Source organism: Typha latifolia, chromosome 9, assembly GCF_019914945.1.
Source record: "Typha latifolia isolate L0001 chromosome 9, TyphaL0001v2, whole genome shotgun sequence".
Lineage (NCBI taxonomy): Eukaryota > Viridiplantae > Streptophyta > Magnoliopsida > Poales > Typhaceae > Typha > Typha latifolia.
In genome coordinates, this window is record NC_133094.1 from 4,866,684 (window position 1) to 4,890,863 (window position 24,180).

General features: G+C 37.4%; 3 protein-coding genes and 2 non-coding genes across 5 annotated transcripts; 4 read left to right on the forward strand and 1 right to left on the reverse strand.

Moving 5' to 3' along the window:
* TRNAR-UCG (transfer RNA arginine (anticodon UCG)) lies at positions 1 to 74 on the forward strand. The gene has a single exon. It is a non-coding gene; the product is annotated as a tRNA-Arg (tRNA).
* A 1,576-nt stretch (positions 75 to 1,650) lies between these two features.
* On the forward strand, positions 1,651 to 13,571 carry LOC140795057 (phospholipase D delta-like). Its single transcript, XM_073147416.1, has 10 exons — positions 1,651 to 2,607; positions 2,788 to 2,904; positions 3,715 to 3,915; positions 9,377 to 9,634; positions 9,716 to 9,784; positions 9,935 to 10,082; positions 10,516 to 10,664; positions 12,695 to 12,871; positions 12,966 to 13,163; positions 13,275 to 13,571. Exons 1-10 carry the CDS (start codon positions 1,651 to 1,653, stop codon positions 13,569 to 13,571), a joined length of 2,571 nt encoding a protein of 856 aa, XP_073003517.1.
* A 116-nt stretch (positions 13,572 to 13,687) lies between these two features.
* LOC140795838 (U2 spliceosomal RNA) lies at positions 13,688 to 13,887 on the reverse strand. Its single transcript, XR_012110370.1, has one exon. It is a non-coding gene; the product is annotated as a U2 spliceosomal RNA (small nuclear RNA).
* On the forward strand, positions 13,847 to 18,509 carry LOC140794721 (pentatricopeptide repeat-containing protein At3g13880-like). The gene is made up of 2 exons (XM_073146861.1): positions 13,847 to 15,816; positions 17,010 to 18,509. The coding sequence occupies exons 1-2, from the start codon at positions 14,048 to 14,050 to the stop codon at positions 17,764 to 17,766; spliced, it is 2,526 nt and encodes an 841-aa protein (XP_073002962.1). The 5' UTR covers positions 13,847 to 14,047; the 3' UTR covers positions 17,767 to 18,509.
* Positions 18,510 to 22,287: 3,778 nt separating this feature from the next.
* LOC140795362 (uncharacterized) lies at positions 22,288 to 23,656 on the forward strand. The gene is made up of 3 exons (XM_073147880.1): positions 22,288 to 22,547; positions 22,641 to 22,830; positions 22,963 to 23,656. The coding sequence occupies exons 1-3, from the start codon at positions 22,422 to 22,424 to the stop codon at positions 23,418 to 23,420; spliced, it is 774 nt and encodes a 257-aa protein (XP_073003981.1). The 5' UTR covers positions 22,288 to 22,421; the 3' UTR covers positions 23,421 to 23,656.
* Positions 23,657 to 24,180: the final 524 nt, after the last annotated feature.

The following is a 24,180-nucleotide window of genomic DNA, read 5'->3' on the forward strand; positions in this document are numbered from 1 at the left end:
GACCGCATAGCGCAGTGGATTAGCGCGTCTGACTTCGGATCAGAAGGTCGTGGGTTCGACTCCCACTGTGGTCGTATATTTTGGCTATTGTTGGGGGTAGTAGTTAATTGGTTTAAAATTTTGGTCACTTACTTGTTCAAGTAAGAAATACGATATTACTAAAATTTAATTATTTTCACATAACAATACAAAATCAACTCTTACTAATCTTATTTTAATAATATTTTAATCCCTTTAGTTTTGAAAAAAAAAATTATAGTTACACCATGAATTTTATTTTATATCATTAAGCAGATTGCAATCTATTACACTTTTCGTCTAATTAATATACTCAAGTTTTCTTTCTTAAAGAAATATTATCAATTTAAAAATAAAGAGAAGTGATTCAATACAAACTGATTTATCAAGGGATAGGATTATCATTTTATATACATTATTTGACCAATTAGTTAATTTTTTTTCCCACAAACGAGAGAGAGAGAGAGAGAGAGAGAGAGAGAGAGAGAGAGAGAGAGAGAGAGAGAGAGAGAGAGAGAGAGAGAGAGAGAGAGAGAGAGAGAGAGAGAGAGAGAGAGAGAGAGAGAGAGAGAGAGAGAGAGAGAGAGAGGGAGTAATAAAAAATTCAAGCGACTTATGTGGTTTAAATGGGTCCAATATTTTCCCGCCATTTAAACTGGCGAATAAACCGCTCGACCTTCTCCGAGCCTCACAGATAATGGTCAAATCCCAAAAGTTTCGACACCCTAATCCTTTGTTGCAATCTCTTCCCGATCCCTTTACCCCTTCCCTTCTCAACTAGTTCTTTTGTTGTTCTCAAAGGTTCGTGATTTCGATGTTAATTTCGTCTATTTTCTCTTATTATTAGTTTTGGGTACTTTTTCTTTTAGCTTTAAATGATGAAAAGGATGAAACTCTTATGGTGTTGCTTTTGATTGCACATTTGGATCATACGACGGATTGCTATGTGAAGGATACGATGTCTTTTCCTTTTTATGCAAACTATGCTGTTGTTTATATATCGTGGTTAAAAATTGGACTTTTCTTTTCGTGATTTAAGTATATTCTTTTCTCCTACATATTTGGGTTTATGTTCATTTCATTAATCAATTTGCCACCTTTGAATTGTCAAGTTTTTGCAGTTTTGGTTTGTTTACTAGGTCGCATATTTGCAACTGCTAATTTGATTTAAAGTTCTCATTTTACATGATAGCGACTATGAATTTGATTTATTTCTTGATTCTTGAATATACATTTGCCATGCCTTTGCTGTTTCCCTAGAGAGGCATCGTTGATCTACATGCATTTATACTCTTTTTTTTATGTCTCCAAAGTCTTCTTATCTGTATATTATTCTTTTATCCTGATTTATATATATTGTTGCATTCGCAGGTTTTTACTACTGTTTGTTGCATCATAGGATTGGAGATTTTTTTGTTTGGCACTTAAATGCAGATTTTTGGAATGATTTGAATTGATAAGAAAGAAATTATACTAGAAAAAGGAATCTTGAACTATAGATCTTTAGTGCTCTTTGTCATGTTAACCATGGCAGTATAATTTTGACGTATGTTAATCATGTGAAGCAGCTACTTCTGTAAAACGAAGGATTTTCCATGCAGGTGTTTTTGCTATAGATTCTGACTAGTTTCCATGTCCAATGGTTCAATTCGTGAATTGGATAACATGAAAAGAGAGCCTCGTGAAGCTGAGAGTGCCAAGTTTCTGCATGGTGACTTGGACATCTGGATACTAGAAGCAAGAGCTCTCCCCAACATGGACATGATGACAGAAAGAATGAGAAGATGTTTAACTGCCTATGGAGCTTGTGGGCCACCGCCATGGAAGAAATCGGACAAGCACAGAGGGAGGCGGAAGATCATAACAAGTGATCCCTACGTGTCCGTTTGTCTGGCAGGAGCAACGGTAGCTCAAACTCGAATCATTCCCAACTCCGAGGAGCCAAAATGGGAGGAACACTTTTCTATCCCTGTAGCTCATCCTGTCGATAAAATTGAGTTTCAAGTTAAAGACAACGATGTCTTTGGAGCACAACTTATTGGGGTGGCGACGATATCTATTGAGAAGATCCTGTCTGGTGGTACAACAATTAATGGTTGGTTTCCAGTTGTTGGTCAATATGGCAATCCTATGAAGCCTTATCCTGAGCTGCATTTATCTTTGCAGTTTAGGCCGATAGAGGAAATCCCTCTGTATAAAGGTGGGGTTGGTGCGGGTCCAGAGTACCTTGGTGTGCCTAATGCTTATTTCCCCCTTCGTAGAGGAGGGAGCATTACCCTATATCAAGATGCTCATGTTCCTGATCATATGATACCCAAGATTGAGTTAGACGGTGATAAGGCCTTCGTGCAAAATAAATGTTGGGAGGATATTTGCCATGCAATTCTTGAAGCTCATCACCTCATCTATATAGTTGGCTGGTCAATCTATCATCCTGTCAAGCTTGTGAGGGAACCGACAAGGCCATTGCCTAATGGAGGGGAATTATCTCTGGGAGAGCTGTTGAAGTATAAGACGCAAGAGGGAGTTCGTGTTATTATGTTGATCTGGGATGATAAAACATCACACGATAAATTTCTCTTGAAAACGGTAGTACTTCTTTTTATCTTACAAATTATTATTTTTTTCTCCTATATTTGGTCTTAAGAGATTGCCCTGAAACTATTTGAATTCTTTTCTTGTCAGACGTATCAGAACCTTTTCTTCTTTATCGTTCTCTTCTTAACAGAAGAAGAATGTCCTGATTGAAATAACATAGGCTGAATGCAGGATGGGGTGATGCATACGCATGATGAAGAAACTCGAAAATTTTTTAGGCATTCAAGTGTCAATTGTACTTTGGCTCCTCGATATGCCAGCAACAAACTTAGCATTTTCAAGCAACAGGTAAGGAAGTATTTCATTTTTCGTTTCCTCTTCTAAGGAACCAAATTTATTTTACATATTCTATTTTATGGTGTATAAAAAAATTATGGTATATAAATATTAAAAGCTTTCTATTGTTTAACAGTATAGGATATCTCCTAGCTAGCTCTAGTCCATAAATCTTTTTGACTTCCTACTTCATATATATATATTGTAGAATATATATATATATAAGAAGAATACCTTGTGATGTTATACTATGCATCACATAATCAGTTTAAAGTTTTATAAATTTCAACCTTTTGGATGTTCAGTTAAGGCAATTTTATAAATAACAGCTTGTATTTTTGTTTATTGTCATTTACACCTTTGAACCTTCGTGATCTAGTGTAAAGAAGAACATTCTATTTATTTCATTTGACAATTGCAAAGGTCTAAAAAGGCAAGGCATTAACAATAATTAATGCTTAACTAATTAGATATTTGAAAAGGGCCATTTGTTTAGAAAATGAAGAGATCTTTTCATAGACTCAAATTGCAAAAATAATCTGCGGTAGAGCCTAAAACTACTATTTTAAGATTTTATTATGAGCCTATATGAATAACAATAGCTTTTAGTTATAGAGAAGAATATAATTCTTGTCGTAAATGCTACAATTGATATCCACCAATCTAGTTTATGAAATCAGTGTCAACAAGTTAAATATTTCTAGAGTTTCTTAAAGCTCTTGATTATATTCTTAAATGGAACTTTTATTCCTATTGTTTGGCACTAGTATTATGTACTCCATAACATATTTCATTTCCACTTATACAGTCTTTCTATTTCAGGTTGTCGGAACTTTATTTACCCACCATCAGAAATGTGTTATTGTTGACACACACAAACAAGACAATGAAAACAATCGCAAGATAACTGCGTTTATTGGAGGTTTAGATTTATGTGATGGCAGATACGACACACCAGAACACAGACTCTTCAGTGATCTTGACAGTGTCTTTAAAAATGATATTCACAATCCCACTTTTCCTGTAAGTTTTGGTTTTCCCTTCTCATGTTAGATCACAACTTGCAAATGTTATGAATATACAGTTCATGCAATGCTCTCTAGTGTCTCACCAGAGGCTTCACATACTACTTGCAGTGAAATCAAGCTCTTATATTTCTGAACATAAAGGAATTCCTCTTAATCCATATTGATGCTTTGGAAGAATTATTTTAAAGAATTGTTTGATCCATTTTAATATGTCGATCATCACAACTTTTTAAGTCTTATAGGTTACTATACTTCAATTACTTTAAATGATCTTTGATTAATCAGTTCAGATATATTTGTCTCTTATTAACGATCGGAGTTCCCGTGAATCAGACAGTCTTAAAGAAACCAGTTTTGCTTCATTGATTCAACTTAAAATGGCTAGTCTTATCTTATCTGGTGGTTTTGTAACATTTTAATTATCATGAGTCGAATTGCCAATTTCAAGGATTTCTTTGATCTAATATATCCTTCACAATATCATTAATATCAGTTTTTGGGATTAAATATTGTTGTGAGTTTGCAAATCCCAACTTATCCTCCCGCTATATGACCTTATAATCAAATTAGTTCTTCATTTTTTATATCCCTTTCTCTCATGTACTCCTTATTCCCATGTTCAGAATCATTAGCCTAGTAAATTTTAATAAATTGGAAGTTTGGAGCATTTGGATGTTTAGATTGATAGTTGCTACAATGGTAGTTTCTAGACCTAGATCACAAGTACTTGTAGATTTTAGGTTTCAACCATGGACAGAAATCAACAAAGATATTAGTAAATAGTCTTTTTTCTCCTTAAATATCCAAGATTTCTAGTTAGAGGATAGCTTGTATACCACTATGTTTTACTCAAAATACAACAAAATTGACTATTTATTTGTTAAGGTAACTGTTATGATCTAACCACATGGGTTAAGTCGAGTCGAGTCAAATTTGTTAGTTAGCTTTATCTTATTATTTTAAATTTTAAATAAATCGGATAATCCGTATATAGATCCGATCCATTAGAACTTTACTTCTATAAATAGGAGTAGTCATGTGTTGATTAAGGGAGTCGTGGAAGAGAATTTATTTTTCCTTTTACTTTGTGCATTGTTTATATTAGAGTTATTAGATTTAAATATTATTTAATTATCTTATTTCATGGTGACTTTGTATAAATAGGGGTCAACCCCTCTTTGATCAAACGTGAAATATAAAATATTTCTCACCACTCTTCTCTCCTCTCTTCTTTTCTCCTCTCTCTTCTCCTTCGGCCCAATCTAGGGTAATCCCACTATCGTTTCATGGTATCAGACCTTCCCGATCTCTAGCTCTCACTCTCTAATAGTCATCTCCCTCTTGGATCATTTTTCACCATCGTTGAGCTTAGGAGCTGCCGCCTCACTCTTCGAGCTTACTGACGCTACAGCAGCCACTGTCGCAGCCTCCATCACCACAACCACTGCAGCAGCAGCCACAGCAGTAGCCGCAGCCACCACAGCAGCAGCAGCAATGGTAGCTGCAGCTGCCCCTGTTTTCAGCAGTAGCAGCACATCCACTTTTCCTCATGAGTTCCTACAAGTGCAGCAGCAACTGCAGTAGCCACAGCCACCGCAGCAGCAATGGTAGTCGCAGCTACCTCTGTTTTCAGCAGCAACAGCAGCACAGGCATCAGTCTCCTTCCTCTTCTTAGTTCAGAAGCAACAGTGCAACAACCACCCTTTAAGCTGTTGTTCTTGATCGAGCTGCCTTTCATCTCCTTTAATTCTGACAGCTCGGCACCATTGTTTTGGCTAGCGCCCACCAAGTGTTCGACGAAAGTTCCCTGCCTCCACAGCACTCTTTTTTTTTACAGTTCTTTGATTCTGCACTACAGCATTATATTTTCACCTAGTACCCACCAAGTATTCGACAAAAATTCATTGTATTCTTAGCTCTCCTTCTGCTGTTCTATTCAAAACTTTCCCCTCACTCGGTGTTTGACAAAAGACTTGAGTGGGCTAAATGGAAAATCTTACATCACTCTCAAGGTGGCTGATCAATTGTCGTTCCTTCCAATGGCATCTTATGTTCCAGTCACATGGGCATCTTCTATTAAGACAGTCCTCCACGGGGAGACGTCTTCTCGAGCACATTGACGGCATCTCTATGGGATGTGCTCCCTCTCGCATTATCATTCAGACCACCATTGTGACCTCTACTAAGTCTGACCCACCGAAGGTTGTTTAGTTAGAGGTTCCGTCTTCGGAGTATAATGAGTGGGAGCTACGTGACATGGAGGTTTGCACCTACCTCATCTTGCAGGTTGATCGATCATTTCGACCTCAGCTTCAGACCTTGTCTTTTGCTCAGGCCATTTAGGCTCATCTTAGTCGTCGATTTGTTCAATTGATGCATCGCTTTCAGCTCCATCGCGATGCTCAGGAGGTCAGACTGGGTCAGCATCGGCGTCTAGGTCATGTATCGAGTCAGCGTCTCAAGACCTTGTCCTAGTCTGGATATTTAGGCAGTAGTCATTTTTCTTATTTGTCCCCTTGTACTGGTTGTAGGTTAGCAAAACACCGGGCCCTTTCGTTTCCTCTTAGTACAAATATATTTGATTCCCTTTTTCACCATGTGCACTCTGATATTTGGGGACCCGCTCCACTCCCTTCGGGTCTTAGTTTTATCTACTATGTGTGTTTCATTGATGATTTTTCTCTTTTTACTTGGGTTTACCTTATGCGTCAGCACTCTTAAGTGTGTCAGATTTATCGTGATTTCTCCTCTATGCTCGTGAGTATCTTTCCCTTGAGTTTCGTTCCATTCATGCTTCTGTTGGTACTCTACCTCAGCAGTCGTGTCCCTATACCCCTGCTCAGAATGGAGTTGCCGAACGAAAACATCGTCATCTTCTTGAGACCACTCGATCTCTTCTCTTTGAGGCTTTTGTTCCTCGTTCTTATTGGGCTGAGGCCCTTCTTATTGCTCTCTATCTTATCAATCAAACTCCATCATTTATCCCTGATGGTTTGACTCCATACAATCGTCTCTATGGTACTTCCCCCTCGTATGGTCATCTTTGTATTTTTGGGTGCACCTGTTTTGTTCTTCTTCCTTCGGGTGAATGTAACAAGTTATCCCCTAGGACAGCTAAGTGTGTCTTTCTAGGATATAGTCCTGAGCATAAAGGCTATCGTTGCTATGACACTTCTGCTCATCGTCTTAGGATATCGCGCCATGTCACTTTTCTGGAAGAGATACCTTTCTTTACCACTGATACCTTAGCTCCATCGAATTTATCTTTTCTAGATCTCCCTACTCCTAGCCTATCCTCCATCCCCTCTGAGGTGCCTGGTTCAGCCCCACCATCAATATCCCACATGCCTCAAATTTCTCTACCCATCGACATGCCTTTACTACCAGTTCCTTCTGCTCCACCGGACCACTCTCTCGCTGAGTTCCCAACCCCTCTAGAGGAGTACCCCCTTCCCATGACGACTTTGCCCTACTTCTATAGTCGCAGGTCCTGTCCTCCTCCCACAAATGAGCCCCCCACTTCTAGTAGTATCTCTCCGATTGTCCCATCCTCTACTGTGACAGCTCCTACGCCCGCTCGTCGTTACCCAGAGCATGAGCATCGCCCTCCTAACTAGTATGGCTTTTTGATGTCTTCCGCTACATACTCTCCCCAATTTCACACTTTTCTTGCAGTCATCCACTCTACCCCTCAGCCTAGGTCCTATCGTGAGGTAGTCTAGGTTCCAGGGTGGCAGCAGGCCATGGCAGATGAACTTCAGGCCCTTCAGTAGATGCATACTTGGGATGTTGTTCCTTGCCCACCAGACATTGTGCTTGTCAACTACAGATGGATCTTCAAGGTCAAATATCGACCTGATGGATCTATTGCTAGGTACAAAGCTCGTCTGGTTGCTCGGAGTTTTATTCAAGAATATGGGATAGATTATGAGGAGACTTTTGCTCTAGTTGCCTGAATGACTTTTGTCCGCACTCTTCTAGCTGTTGCTTCCAGTCGCTAGTGGCCTTTACATTAGATGGATGTGAAGAATGTATTTCTTCATGGCCTTCTTAACGAGGAGGTATACATGGACCCTCCACCTGGTTTCCCTCTTCCTCCAGGTCACATCTGTCGATTGTGGCGAGCTATCTATAGGCTCAAGCAGGCCCCTCGTGCCTAGTTTGATCGTTTTCGTAGTGTTCTCATAGCCTACAGATTTCAGAGAGCTCCTCTAAGCCATCTATGTTTCTACGATCTTCTGCGTAGGGTCGGGTCATCCTTTCTGTATATCGATGATATGATTATCACCGGAGATGACTCAACCGGGATCTGCTCCCTTCAGTAGCATCTTCATAATCAATTTGAGATGAAGGACCTTGGTCCTCTTCGGTACTTTCTGAGTATCGAAATTGCTCAGTCATCCTATGATCTTTCGTTGTCCCAGTAGAAGTATATTACAGACATTCTTAGTCGTGCTACTATCACTCACACTCATCCCGCTGCTACCCCAGTTGAGCTTCATGTGAAGCTTCAGCTCGATGACGGTAAGCTTCTTCCAGATCCGATTAGATATCGTCAACTGGTTGAGGCACTCGTCTACCTGACCATTACTCGGCCTGATATCTCTCATGCAGTTGGTCTTGTCACTTAGTTCATGCAGGCTCCGCGATCTACTCATTATGCTACTCTTATACGTATTCTTCGATACCTTTGTGGCACCATCACTCACTCTCTTTTCATGCCATCGACTTCCATCTTGGTTCTGCGAGCTTATTGCGATGCTGGTGACAAGTCTGATCGGAAGTCTACTACTGGCTTCTATATTTTTCTAGGAGATTCTCTGATTTCTTGGCGTAGCAAGAAACAGAATATGGTGTCTCTCTCCAGTACTGAGTCAAATAATCGTGCTATGTGTGCGGCAACTAAGGAGATTGTTTGGCTCCGTCGTCTCCTTAGTGATATGAGTGTTTCCTTACCCATCCCAACTCATCTTTATGTCAACAATGATAGTGCTAAAAAAGCTCGCTGAAAATCCTGTATTTTATGAGAGGACGAAGCACATTGAAGTCGATATGCACTACACTCGGCAGCAATATCGAGCTTGCATCATTTTGCTCCATCACCTTAGCACTGAGGAGCAAATTGCCGATTTTTTCACGAAGTATGTTCCTTTCCTGCTCTTTGCGCATTTAGTTGGCAAACTCTCGGTTTATGATCCACCTTGAGTTTGAGGGGGGTATTAGAGTTATTAGATTTAAATATTATCTAATTATCTTATTTTATGGTGACTTTGTATAAATAAGGGTCAACCCCTCTTTGATCAAACGTGAAATACAAAATATTTCTCATCACTCTTCTTCTATCCTCTCTCTTCTCTTCTCATTTTCTCTATAGAGTCCTAAGATGGTCTCATTTGCCATTATTTTATTGTTTCATAAATTATTTTTGACAGTTTTATCTCCACCAATCTATGTAGATTAATACCCAAGGACCAAGACAACCATGGCATGATTTACATTGCAAAATTGATGGTCCAGCAGCTTATGATATACTCACAAACTTTGAACAACGATGGCGAAAGGTTACAAAATGGCGACTCAGGCTTAGGAAAGTAACAAGTTGGCATGACGATACCTTGATAAAGATTGATCGCATTTCATGGATTATTTCACCTTCTGAAGAGCCTGATGCTTGTGTTTCTGATGAACAAGATCCTGATAATTGGCATGTTCAGGTGAATAATTATATAACTCTCACAGTGATCTGTGCTACGGTTTGTTTATTTGTTTCATCTGAACTATTCCTATTTTGCTAGATTTTTCGGTCTATAGATTCAGGATCAGTAAAAGGATTTCCCAAGCTTGTTCAGGAGGCTGAGTCAAAGGTTAGTTCAAAGTTGTAGATAAAATTCTTGGATGTTTTTTCTTCTTTTTGATCTCAAACTTATTCATTTGTATATCTTGTATTACATGAATACATATAACTGCTGATTTGTGTAGATAATTCTGCTAAGCTCTTCTATATACTTATGCAGAATCTTTGCTGTGCGAAAAATTTGAAGATAGACAAGAGCATACATAGCGCCTATGTGAAAGCAATAAGATCTGCGCAACACTTCATATACATAGAAAATCAATATTTTATTGGATCTTCCTATTCCTGGCCATCATACAATAATGCAGGTAAGTTTTAGTTTGCATTTTCAGACATAGTATTAACAGAAAAGAGATCGGTAAAAATGACATGTGAATTTGCATTAGTTTCAACATAGTATTGAACATGCAGAGACTCTCATTCTTCATTATTGAAGTTGTTTAGTTCATTGAGTTCTTTGTGCTGACAAAATTTAATTGGATATTCAGAAACATAATCACTATAGTCAATTGTTATTTGATATCAATAATTTTGCAACTGTATGAAGTAACCAGTTGTGCAATACTCTTTATAGATTCATTTATGTTTGAAATTTTATCTTGTACAAAATAATTTTTAAGTGACCATGAATTGCATCTATTGTAAAGAGTTTTTCCTTTTGCAATACACACCTCATTTTGACTGGGATTCAATTCTAGTAATTTGGACATTATTATATGATATTATTTCTCATGGATGCAGGTGCAGATAATTTGATACCTATGGAATTGGCCTTGAAGATTGCAAGCAAAATTAAGGCAAGAGAACATTTCTCAGTCTATATTGTGATACCAATGTGGCCTGAAGGAAATCCAACTACTGCCGCTATGCAAGAAATCCTTTTTTGGCAGGTTTTATTTCCATCTTGCATTATTCTATCACGATTCTCTTTAGTAATCTTCCTATTGAAATACTTTCTATGTTATGCTAAACCACGGAGAATAGAATTCTTGGGCAGATATGAGAAATTTTTTGTTGTTTTTTTTTATGTAAGGATATATGTGCGTAGTTAAACGATTCATACTAGATTTTAAACATTTTATATAGTGAATGTAAATCATGCTTAATAAAGGTGAATGTAGGATAGTCCACGTACAAGATTCTAAATCAACTACACCTTGATTCTTACTATGATACCTAATTAAACCAAAATGTGAAATTTTTAGCATGTTTTATTTCACTCATATGAGGGTGATGAGATGATGTGAACATGAACAGAATAATAGTTTGGCATATTTTATTGGGATAATTCCATTTTCACCTCCTGAACTATCACCCATTTCACAATGACTCCCTAATTTTTTTTGGTACACTATGACCCTCTAAACTATCAGAAATATCTAACTTGACACATTCCGTTAGGTTCCATTACCCATTTCCGTCCATAAGTTGCTAGGTCACGTGACAACTAAATAGCCAGAATACCTGTGACAACTTAAAATAAGCTTTTATAATGACTAAAATACCCTTAGATAGCTAATTAAAACCCTATCTTCTTCTCCAATGTTAGCTGAGCCTGATTCCCATTATTTTTCTTTCAAAGTCTACTACATCCCATCCCCTTCTCCAATCTGTCCAATTACCCACCTCCTTTAAATTTTTTTTTTTTTCGTTCTTCAAGCTCTAACCTCCCACCTCCATACCCTACACAATCAAATATCATCAATCTCCCACCTTCGTGGCATCTTCAAGCTCTCTAACTGGTAGCATTGATAGTCAAAGAAGGCCGCACCCTTCAATCGAAGTGGTATGCCACTGTGGAATGATCGCTGCACTTCGAACAAGCTTCACAGAGAACAATCATGGCAGGAGATTCTTTGGATGTGCCCAGGTTAAATTTTAGTTCTATAGTTTGATTTTTAGGTTAGGTTTTCATCTAAATTTTAAATATGTGCAGATTTCAGGTTGTGAATTTTTTTATTTGATTGATCCCCTATTTGTTGGGGTACGAGAGAGGTCGAGATGTGAGAGAGGAGAATGAAAAAAAATTGGGGACAAAAGGGTATTAGGGTAGAGGGCAATGAAGGCATTTCAAAAAATAAATTTTGCATTTAATTTTAGCTTTGTCATGTAATTAACTTGCTATATTGAGTGGAGAATTCATCGATTCTATCAACGACGTCAGAGAGTGGAATATTTCTGATAGTTCAGGGGTCATAGTGTACCAAAAAAAGTTTATAGGGTCGTTGTGAAAATAAGTGGTAATTCAAGAGGTGAAAAGAAAACTATCCCTATTTTATTTCACTCATATGGTCTAAAAGCTTAAGTTGTTATAGAACGATAATTTTATATTTTATATTATGATACTCATCTTCACTTTTAAGTTGAGATATTTTGATGACCTAATGAATTTTAAAAAGTGGAGATTTTATATTTTAAATGACATATGTCTCTAATGAGTTTTGAACCGATATAGGGAATGTAAATCATGCTTAATAAGGATGAATGTGGGATATTCCATATAAGATTCTAGATCAAAACATACCTTGATTTTTTTTAACTTTGATACCTAAATTGAACCAAAATGTGGAAACTTGAGCTACCACTGTACCAATCTTTTAAAAAGTCCAAAGCTTGGGTAGAAAATTAGTGGAAATTCTGAAAACATGGTACTTTGCTAATAAAATATGAAATAATTATGAAATTTTAAATGTTTTAAGGATGAGAGGAGCTAAGGAAGATGTCAGAATATTGTGGAATTACCGCGAAAGCGTACACGAACATAAAGTTTTAACTAGTAAAATAGTTATACTGCAGATTGCCAGATTCTACGAACTTTAGTGTATCAATAGCGTATCTACCAATTGAGTATCTGCTTCTCTTTTATCACCTTTATCTAAGCTCAACGATATGCTAGTGTGTAATCAATCATGTTTGGCAGGGACAAACAATGTCTATGATGTATAAAATTGTTGCAGAGACTCTCCAGAAAGAAGGCCTCTCTGAAAGTAGCCATCCAGAGGATTACTTGAATTTTTATTGCCTAGGAAAGCGTGAACCCGCGCCGAAGGAAAATGCATCATCTTCCACAAATTATTCTAATGATAATTCTGCACTGGTACGTAACTCAATCATCTGATTATGGAAAGAAGTAGGTAAATAGAACTCAAATTTGAGAAGACCTGGTAAAACTTCTCTGTCTCTCCTTCCAGAATTCCTCTCAGAAGTTTCGCAGATTTATGATATATGTGCATGCCAAAGGAATGATCGTCGACGATGAATACGTAATCATCGGATCGGCGAACATTAACCAAAGATCCATGGAAGGCTCAAGGGACACTGAAATTGCCATGGGTGCTTACCAACCACAATATACATGGGTTAGAAACAACAATCACCCACATGGACAGGTCCTCTCCCTCTTCTTTTACTAGAATATGTTTTGCTTGTTCTTGCTTCATTGCAACATCTAAGACAAATGATGTAATGCTGATATGTTATGTGCTGAACGTTTGTTGCAGGTTTACGGATACCGAATGTCGCTGTGGGCTGAGCACATAGGCATGCTTGAAGACTGCTTCCGTGAACCGCAGACGGTTGAATGCGTCAAGCGAGTGAATCAAATAGCAGAAGAGAACTGGCAATCCTACTCGTCTCCAGAAGACAAGGAGATGAAGGGGCATCTCATGAAATATCCAGTCAAGGTGGAGAGGAATGGAACAGTAGGACCTTTGCCTGGGCAAGAATGCTTCCCTGATGTGGGTGGTAAAGTCCTAGGAATGCATTATGCATCTCTTCCTGATATTTTGACGACATGATATATAGTTTGTGCGTCAAAGAGATGGACCTCTGGAAATTTTATGTAAAAGAAATTCAATAAGAATTTTCTCAATTATTATATTTAGTATTAAAATGTTCGCTGATATGATTTAGAATGGGGTGCGCCAGGCCGATGCAGTAGTGCAACGCATGGGCGACGCCCTGGGGACCCCAGTAGCAAGCTACTGTGAGGTGGGCCCTCCCCCAAAAGAAATTAATTTAATATCGTGGTGGGCCGATGGTCCACGTATCAGATATTAAACTGATAAGAACAGATACTACACTTGATCTTAGCCAAAAGGCCGAGAAAGGTATGCTTTGATAAGAAAGCCGTCCATCTCGTTTTATAATCGATGTGTGCTCTTCGTCTTTTTCGCCCGCGATGTGGGACTAAAGTCTCTTGTTACTTGCTAAGTCTGCGCGGTACTGCTCCCCTTTTATATTTTAGTTGTTCCAAATCATCCCCGGAGAATCTATGCTGATGATTTCACAAACGCCTGAAAGGCTTCTCAGAGTGCAGCAAATCCTTCCCACCGCCCAGAGATTTCACCACCTCTTCGCAAATCCAAGTCCAAATCAAACACCTATCCGGCAGAGATCGCCGTTACCACCAAAATCCCATCGTGATTATCTTTTCTTGGAGCCCTCAACCTACAAAGACCTCCTCCAGTTGTCCGCCAAAAGCCAGTCTTTGATCCTTGGGAAGTTGGTCCATTCCCACATGATCCGGACCTCTTACCGGCCCGGCATTTTCCTGTACAACAATCTCCTCAACATGTATTGGAAATGTGGCAACTTAGTGCATGCCCTCAAATTGTTTGATAGAATGCCTGTTAGAGATGTGGTAACCTGGAATTCGCTCATGGCTGGGTACTCTCAAATGGGTTGTTCTGAAAAGGCTTTGGATGTGTTTAGATATGCGCGGAGCTCCGAGGTTAGCCTTGACCGGTTCAGTTACGCTGTTGCTCTTGGTGTTTGTGGCAAAGCAGGGGACTTGAAGAATGGGAGGGTGATTCATGGGTTGGTTGTGGTCTCTGGGTTGGCTCAGCGAGCTTTCCTTATCAATTCACTGATTGACATGTACTCAAAGTGTGGCATGATTGATGAAGTGAGGATGGTGTTTGATCGTGCCAATGAATTGGATGAGGTCTCATGGAACTTATTGCTTTCGGCTTACATCAGAATGGGGTGGCCGGAGGTTGCAATGAATATTCTTGTTTGGATGCACCGATCTGGCGTGAAGCTAAACAGTTTTTCTCTTGGTGGGATTCTTAAGGCTTGCTCAGGTTTCGGTGATTCTGAAGAATTTCGAAGGATGCTACATGGCTGTGTTCTTAAAGTTGGATTAGACTTGGATCTTTTTGTGGGCAGTGCGATGCTCGACATGTATGCAAAAAACGGTGGATTAGAGGAGGCAATTAAGGCTTTTGAGTGCATACCCAATCCAAGTGTGGTAGTGTTCAATGCAATGATTGCTGGATTTTCCCGACTGGGGAACGAACCGTGCCGTGAAGTCAGAGTTGGAGCCTTAGGACTTTTCTCTGAAATGCTAAGGAGAAGAATAAGGCCGTCAAAGTTCACCATCAAGAGTGTACTTGAAGCTTGTAAACTAACCAATAAAATAAGATGCGGAAAACAAATTCATGCCCATGTTATTTTAAATGGGCTTCAAGAAGATGAGTTCATTGGGAGTGCACTAATAACCTTGTACTCAAACTCATGTTTGATTGATGACAGCTTAAGATGTTTCCATTTGACTCCTAAGCAAGATGTCTTCATTTGGACATCAATGATTACTGCATATGCTCACAATGAGCATTTTGAAGGAGCATTGCACTTGTTTAATGAATTTCTGTCCCTTGAAATAAAACCTGACCAATTTATGATTTCGAGTTTGATGAATGCTTGTTCAGACATGGGTGTTATGCGGAGTGGCCAGCAGATACAGGGTTATTCAATGAAAACTGGACTTGATCAATTCACTGTTTGTGGTAATTCACAAATTAAGATGTATACCAATATGGGGAACATCAAGGCTTCAGTGAGGACATTTCAAGACATTGGGTGCCTTGATAACTTTTCTTGGTCTGCCATGATCTCAAGTTATGCTCTTCATGGTCATGAAAGAGAAGCTCTAATTCTCTTCCAGAAGATGGAGGAATGCAAGGTCATGCCAGACCAAATGACCTTTGTTGCCGTTCTTACTGCTTGTAAATGTGGAGGACTAGTGGATGAAGGATTCAGGTAAGAAATCCTCTCTCCATGCTTCAATACATTTTTCATTCATAAGACATTAAGCAGTAGGTTGCTTCTTTTCTCCATTTTAGTTTCTGGTTCCATAGGGCCATAAATTCTGTGTAGGAAGTTCACACCTTTGTGTACAGTCGTAAGTTTAAAGCAGGTAAGTAAATTCTCTGGCATGTTTGTATCTCTTATGCTGATAAAAATAATCCTTGCATGAAGATGAGAAGGCTTCATTGGTAATGCTGGACTATAAATTGGACTTCAGTGTTCCACAAGGATTGGATCACTTCCCTACTTATGCTCGGGCTATATGTTAGCTTTAGATCTTTCTCAAGGATTCAATATGAAAATCAGGGCAAATGATAAAGAGGAAGCCTTAGGCATGTGCGAGATAACGACCCTTCCACTTTTGCATAGACTTGTTGTCAAACACGACAAAGAAAGCAAAGGCCAATAGTTTGGGTGATCAAAAGCTGTAGTCTAAAAATCATAGGTACTTCTAACTCTATCTGTATCGGATTGGATACCTAGGTATGATACTTGTTCCCGTAAGTAAGCAAGTAGGTGTCATTTGACGTCTTTGAACAAGTAAAATGAGTGATTTAGTGGATCAGATGCCAAGTTTGTGAAGGATCAAATTACCTTCATATTCAAAGAAAAGCAATTCCTTTTTCCAGTTTCATTGACAAAGATGGCAGAGAAACACATAATTCATTATCTATGGACCTTTTTGGGTCACTGTTTGATGAATATTTCTGTTTGTAGTAAGAAAAAAGCTGAACAATCATATTACTAAGCTGGGAATTAAGCATGTTGTGTGCCACTCAAGCTAATCTATTCAAAATATTAAACATTGCCATAATTTTGTAACAAGATCAAGATGAGGCTTTAAGTAACACTGCCAATGCCGGTCCCAAGCCCGGATGAGAAAGGTGGAGGGTTTGAGTCAGATGGCACTCTGAATCTACTATGAGAATAATCTAGCCATCAAATTTCAAGTATTCTGACATCAAGAAATAGTGATTTGGAATGTCTCAAGAGAATTTTTCTTTGTCAACTGTGTTGGTAGTCAGAATAACCTGACTGCTGGGTGCATCACCCATTTTATATATTATGGTTATCCAGCTATTTGGGCAGTTATCAAGTGACATCTAACATAGGGAAAAAATATTTTATCTTGTCCTTAATTGCAGGTACTATGAAAACATGATGACATGCTATGGATTGGCTCCAAACATGAAGCACAAGTTATGCATAGTTGACCTCCTTGGTCGAGCTGGGAGGCTGGCTGATGCGGAGAGCTTTGTATTGAACTCAGGTTTTGAAAATGACCCAGTGGTCTGGCAGACCTTATTGAGGGCTTGTCATTTTCATGGGGACATGGAGAGAAGTATAGGTGTTGGGGAGAGGCTAATGATGCTAGATCCCTTTGCTGCTACATCATATACGCAGTTGTACAATTTGTACTTGGATGTCGGGAAAATCTCCTTGGCTATGAGAACAAGAGGATTGATGAGAGAGCGAGGAGTGACCAAGGAATCTGCTGTCAGTTGGATCGAAATTGGAGCATCAGTTCATTCTTTTGCCGTCGAAAGAAATTTCTATCAAGACAGTAATGTAGTTTACCAGAAGTTGGAGCAAATGTTGGTCAATGTAAAACAAAGGACAATGCATTCCGGATTAAAGATTTTGGAGTTAGAGTATCAAAGCAATAAATGGAATGAGAGTTTAATGAACAGCCATGATGAGTTGTTGGCTGTGGCTCTTGGAATGTCTATTCTACCTGCATCGGTTTCTATACGAGTGATGAAAAACCAAGTAGTATGTAGAGATTGCCACACTATGTTGAAGTTGTTTTCAGAGGGTGAAAAGAGGGAGATTGTCCTTAGAGATCCAATTCGGTTCCATCATTTTAACTCAGGTTCATGCTCTTGTGGGGACTACTGGTAACTGGGAGTGGCCAAACAAGTATTACTCATGTCAGATTCAATGATTTTCCAGGCATCTCTCATTTTTCTTGATAAATCAGAAAATTTAAGAGGAAACAAAAAAGATGGTACTGTGCCATCTGTGATATATGAAGCCGTGACTAATAAAATGTGCTAGGTAAATGGTTCTTAGATAGGCTCTAAATGGCAGTCAAAGTAATGGCAGATTAATTAGAATCCAGTGACTGATGACGGACTCCTCCATTTTGTATAGTAAGCTTGTACAAGTTACATGTATAGACAACTAGACATACACAACACAGGAGCATATTCATAACAGTTATTTCAGGGGCAAAGCAATTACATTTCGGAGAGGGTATGTTTTGGTGAAATACAATAAGCCATGAAAGATTTTATTGGTATTGTGCTGGAAATGTAGATGCCTATTGTTGACAAAGTCTTGCACTAGCTGAGGATTGAAAGATTGATCGAGGATGCTTTTCCCCTAGCAGGACCTGCGGATACTATAAGCATGGGAAGAGAGTTTTGATGGACATTGAACCTAATATTTATTATTTTCTATAGATGTGGATAGGTATTTGTAACATGTTTATACCTCTAGAATAGTTTTATGTGAACTTCAATTATGTTGTAGGACAGGAATTTGAAATATTTCAATATTCTACTTGTCCTGCAGTCTCCCTAGTACCTAATTTTTGTTGTTAAACGTCATAACTACTCAATCTGGATACTAAATGAGACATACTACCCCTGCAAAGTTTGTGATTTATATTTTCTGAAAATTTTGATGCAACATTGAATGGAATTGATATCTATCTATTTATAAGGTCATGGACCACAACTGTTTTCTCATTCCTTGCCATGATATTTTTATCTTTATATAGAATTCTTTTTCCTGATACTTTTTCTTAACTTAAAAACTCTGTTTGATTAATTAGAGAGAGAAACTATCAATATATACGTTTTGTCCTTTACCTTTTCTATCTGCTCTTGAATTTCTCTTCCAAGTCTCAACCCAGAGGAAAAGAATTTGAGTTTTCTCTCTTCTCTTTTGTCTATCCAAATTATCCGTTAGTCTCGGCTTGCCAAATTATCAAGTTCTATGTTTGTCTTTCTTCTTTATTTCTTTGTTTCTTTCTCTCTTTTATTTTCTTTTATTTTTTTGAGAAAGATAGGCTATTAAGAGAGTTTACTTCCTGTGCCCCTATGTGGTTGTTTAGATCAAACCCTATAAACAAGAACCTTACAAGCTTATAAACTAGAACTACTCAAGGTTCAGGTTATACTACCTCTGACATTTGCATTCTCCCATATGTGTGAAGATAAATTAACCAATGAAATGCTTAATTCTGCGAAAAACGAAAAATGGTACATGAGATAACTGTAATTTTGATAAGTTAATATTGAATGAATGCAGTTAATATTGGATGTTTGAGTGATTAGATCTATGAAGAAAACAGCTTAATCCTCAGAAATTATTGCTTTACTGCCATAAGACGTAGGGATGGAAATAGGTTGGATGATATCCAATCCGATTAGGTTTGGTATCTAGCTTTGCCGTATATGAGTCTAGTTTTGATTATTCGTCTTTATATGTAGATATCTGTATCCCGATAATCTTATGCTGATATGGGTATGTTTTGAAAAATATTATCCGAATTTGTAGCAATATATCCATAGATTACAAAGATAGTAATAAAAAAGCTTATTTTTAGTACTGTTTGAATCTCTAATTTGTTATATATATATATATATATATATATATATATATATATATATATCCGATCTATATCCGGACCTGTATTTAGTGCATACGGTAATTAAGCTCATTATCTGTTTACTATCTATCTGTAAACTTATCCCTGTATCTGTATACTTATCCATATCCCTGTATGGATATGGATATTGCTTTCTATCCTTATTAAGGTGAGAGGACCTTCAATGTAGTAAGATATGTCTAGCAAAAACTTTACTATCTTTTCCACTTCCTACTACTATTCAAAATAGGCTGAGCCAGAAAAATTAATATTGCAGCCCGACTAACTTGGATCTCGTGGCTCGACAATCGAGATGAACTTTTCCTTTATTTTGGTCCATCAATCCTGCTTGTTGTGTTTCAGCTCCAGTATTAATTAATTTTAGAGTTGCCTTTATTATCATTCACACTCGTATAGATATTTATTGTTCAATTTATTGTATTTTATTTTAAATGTCTCAAAAACATATTGAATTTACTCTAACCTCACTGCAAAACAGAAGATGAAAATAAAAATAAGAAACTAAAGTGTCTAAAATATCTCTTATTGGATATGTTTTTGAGACATTTAAAGTCAAAATGTAAGAGTAGATTAATATTTTTATCAAAGGAAAAGAGCATATGTATATAAAACGAAGGACATAGATAGATTAATACTTTTGGTGGACACTAAAAGGAACCCCACAAACTTCAAATGAGCCATTTATTTACTATCTTTAAAGCCACCAGTGACAGGGATGAGGACAGCCCTTTGATCACCAAATAAATTAATGTAAACACCAACATTTATGATCCATTCAAGAAATGAGAACAAGGGGTTCCTTGAGAGACAGAGAGACTTCAATTTTGGTGTGAAGTATACTGATTGCTGATCAATAGGTTTGTACAAATGGGGACTGCAGGTAATGAAGTGCAAGAAGGCAGTAGTCAAAATCACTTAACTTCAAGGCCAGACACTGTTACTTACTTCCTAGTGAAAGTGTATTATTGATCGCTGGTTAAAGAGGCATGTACAAGAACATTTACAATGAGTAATAAGGAAGAGTCCAAAACAATGTACTAGGTATAGCTGCAAAGCATTTACAGAGTTTAAAAAAGTGTCAGTCATGGAGCAATTGTTTGAAAATGACAAAAGTGTCCCATAGAGAAGAAGATTGGGGCAATGGAATTGATAAAAGAATGAGTACTTTTTTTTATCGTTTACTGACAAGTAGATAGAGTTTTTTTTTTCCAGGAAATTGATAAAAAATACCCAATGTTTTTCTTTTATTATCATTTACACTGTACTTTATAGGTATTTATTATTCAATTCTTTATTTTCAGTTTAATCATCAAACATTTACTAAACTTAGTTTTTTTAACCGAAGATAATTATATACATTAGTTAACTTAACCGAAGGTATAAAATAACTAAGATACCCTCTCTAGAAAAGGAAAAAAAAATGAGAGGTGATTTATTTGTTTAAATTTTTTATTTTTTAAATTAGCAAAATATTTTCCATTTTGTTATGTGTTGTTAGGTTAAAATTAATCTAGAATAATTTTCAAGATTGAACTCACAATATAGAGATTGAATGATAAATACTAGTAAGGTAAGGTATAAACGATAATAAAGGTAACACCAATAGAAGTTTATTACAAAAGTTTTAAACCCTAATTTTGATAAACTCAAGTGTTTTCAATAAAAAAAATTTCTTCTAAAATTGCTTGCTAATGTCACACTAAACTTTTCTTATTTCTCTCTTTCTTTGTTCATGTCATTATTAAGGAAAGGATTATTAAGGAAGGAAAGGTGAGTTCCATTTCATTGGTTATACCTAAGGAATTGTTTTAATGCAAAATACTGTGACAGAATCCTAGTGGCATGTAAATACTTATATTTGATCAACAGATTGTATTTCCATTCTATCTTTTTTTTTCTTTTACAGATGGTTACCAAGTCAGCAGCCCACAAGGTCTCTCTGATTAAAGGACAGCGATTTATTTTGTGGGAATTTTAACCTTTTGCTCTCATCGTTGTTTTAAAAAACTTACACTAATCTTAGACTAAAGAGGTGTAGTGCTTAATAGCAATTCAATAATTCTTGTAAGAATGTAGGTACTAATTTTAATTTTCTCTAACTACTATTTTTTTAATTGTTTTGAATTGTCTTAAATTGTGGGCCTCGCCTAGGCACCTACCAAGTGCATAGATATTACTGGATTTATTTGTGGCCCTCCTACTACTTCCAGTCTTTTAAAACTTATTATTATTTACAGTCTATGGTATTTATCATTCGCCTCTGTATTAGGTATTTATTGTCTCAAATTTTTTTTTTTCATTAGTCTGCCCAACCCAAAGTTAGGTCAAAGATGAGTAATTTAATTGTTTAAGGAATTAGAAGTAAAATAGATACGTCGGATGTTAATGATTATAAAAACAAAATTTAGGATATAAAATATAAAAATCTCATATATATATATATATATATATATTTCTTTAACACATAGACCTTTTTAATACATTGCAAACTAAATGGGTCGACTTATACTTTTTTCTTTCCCCCTAAAAAGAAAGATTTATACCTATTTCTGAAGATCAATAAGGAAAGTATAATGAAAGATGCCGCCAAGGAAATACTCATACTAAATTGCTTCTCAACTCACTGTAGTTGTATATAAATATCATCAGTCCATTTCTCCCTCCCCTCTCTCTTCACTTCTACTCACGCTGTTGACATAAAGTTGTCATCACACACATAACTGGAAATTTCTCACCACCCGAGAGAGCTTATTAAGGAATACCAGCCAAAAAAACATTTCATGTAACTCCAATTTGCACCACCAGTTTACACCATCGCTTTGAAGCTTCTCCAGCTAAACTCTAGCTAGGCTATAGAAGAAGGGAAAGAAGAAAAGAAATGGGTAGCTTAGAAGAAGAAGAAAGGCTTGTACAAATGGTCCACCACTTCATGGAATCAGACACACCATCAACACCCAACACCATCTTACCCTCTTCACAAGCCATTCCTCTCTACCACCTAACTGTAAGTTTCTTTTAACATCAATGCATTGCCCTTCCCTTTCTACCTCTTTGAGAGTGCTCTCTTAATGTCAGTGCTGTTTTGTGGTGTCAAAAGGGCATTCTTGAGAGTTCCACAGAGGCAGAGATGGAGGTCTTAGAGAAGGTCTCCAAGTATGTCAAAAAGATGGGAAAAGAGAGGCAAAGGAGCAGCGTCCAGAAGAGGCTCATGATGAGATTGATAAAAGATGGCTATGATGCCTCCCTTTGCATATCTTCTTGGGTTGCTACCATGGAGTATCCTGGAGGTGGGTAGACTCTCTCTCTCTCCTCTTTTCTTGCTCAGCTGCTTTGGTTCAGAAAAAGAAAGAGAGATTAAAAAAGGGTACTACCATCAAGTTTCCACATTAAGTATTACCTTTTTTTTTAATCTTGTGCAGGTGACTATGAGTACATAGACATAGCTTTAGCTGAAGAGAGTGGCATCCTAACAAGGCTAATAGTGGACATAGAATTCAGGTCCCAGTTTGAGGTGGCCAGGCCCACAAAAGCCTACACCCAGCTCTCAAGCATCCTCCCACCCATCTTTGTAGGGAGAGAGGAGAAGCTGAAGAAGGTTGTCTCCCTCCTCTGCTCAGCTGCACAGCAGTCACTGAAGGAGAGGGGCCTGCACATCCCACCATGGAGGAGGTCAAGCTACATGCAGTCCAAATGGCTGTCATCTTGCCACAAGGCTTGCATCCCAGGTAGCTACAGCAAAGGGGTGAGCCAGAAGAGCAGTACTGGAGGCAGCCACTCTCACACTAAGGACAGGAGAGGAGAGGGGCCCAAAGAGGGGCGTCATGAGGGGGCAGGATTGTCCAGCCAGTTCTCAGAATTCAGCATCAATTGCTGCTGAGTTTTGTGGCTCCGGGGATGTAATAGTACTGCTAGTAGTAGTAGTAGTAGTAGTAATGTTTAGGCTAAGAGGGTGCTTCAAGAGTTAATTTTTGGTTATTATTAAGTTTTTTTTTTTTCTCTCTTTTTTTTTGTCATTGAAGCCCTTGTTAGGATGAAGTATCTTTTCTTACTTTCTAGAATGTTAGCATATTTTGTTGGAAGACTGAAAGGAGTCTTGTTTTACTCTCTCTCTCATCTCACTGTACTACCTTTAGAATTATTTTACCCTTTTTCTAAAAAAAAAAAAAAAAATTTACCTCAAAGTGACTAAATTACCATGTTACATTTTTTTGAAAGATTTTTAATATCTTGAGAAAGATTGAGATGAAAGAAGTATATAACTAAATAGCTTTCATAATATATACAACAAAAACACATATTTTGGTTTTTATATTAAAATTAATATTTACAAGAGAACTAAGTAACACAAAAGAAAATTCACATTGAGTATTTTAAATTTTGGTTTATCCATAGTGGTGTAAATTATATTTTTATCTTTATTTATCACTATTTAACATTCTTAAATAAAAGCTTAAGATACTAATAGAAAGGTCTTTTAAGGCAGGAAAAACATAGCAAGTGATAGGGTGGTCGTGGCCCATTGTTTTTAGATCCCTCTTCCTTGATAGATTGTTCAAGAACTTTCTAAGTGAAATTTTCTATATTTTCTTAGTTCTCTGGGATTTTGAGCCCATTGGGAAACTCTACTCATTCGGGGA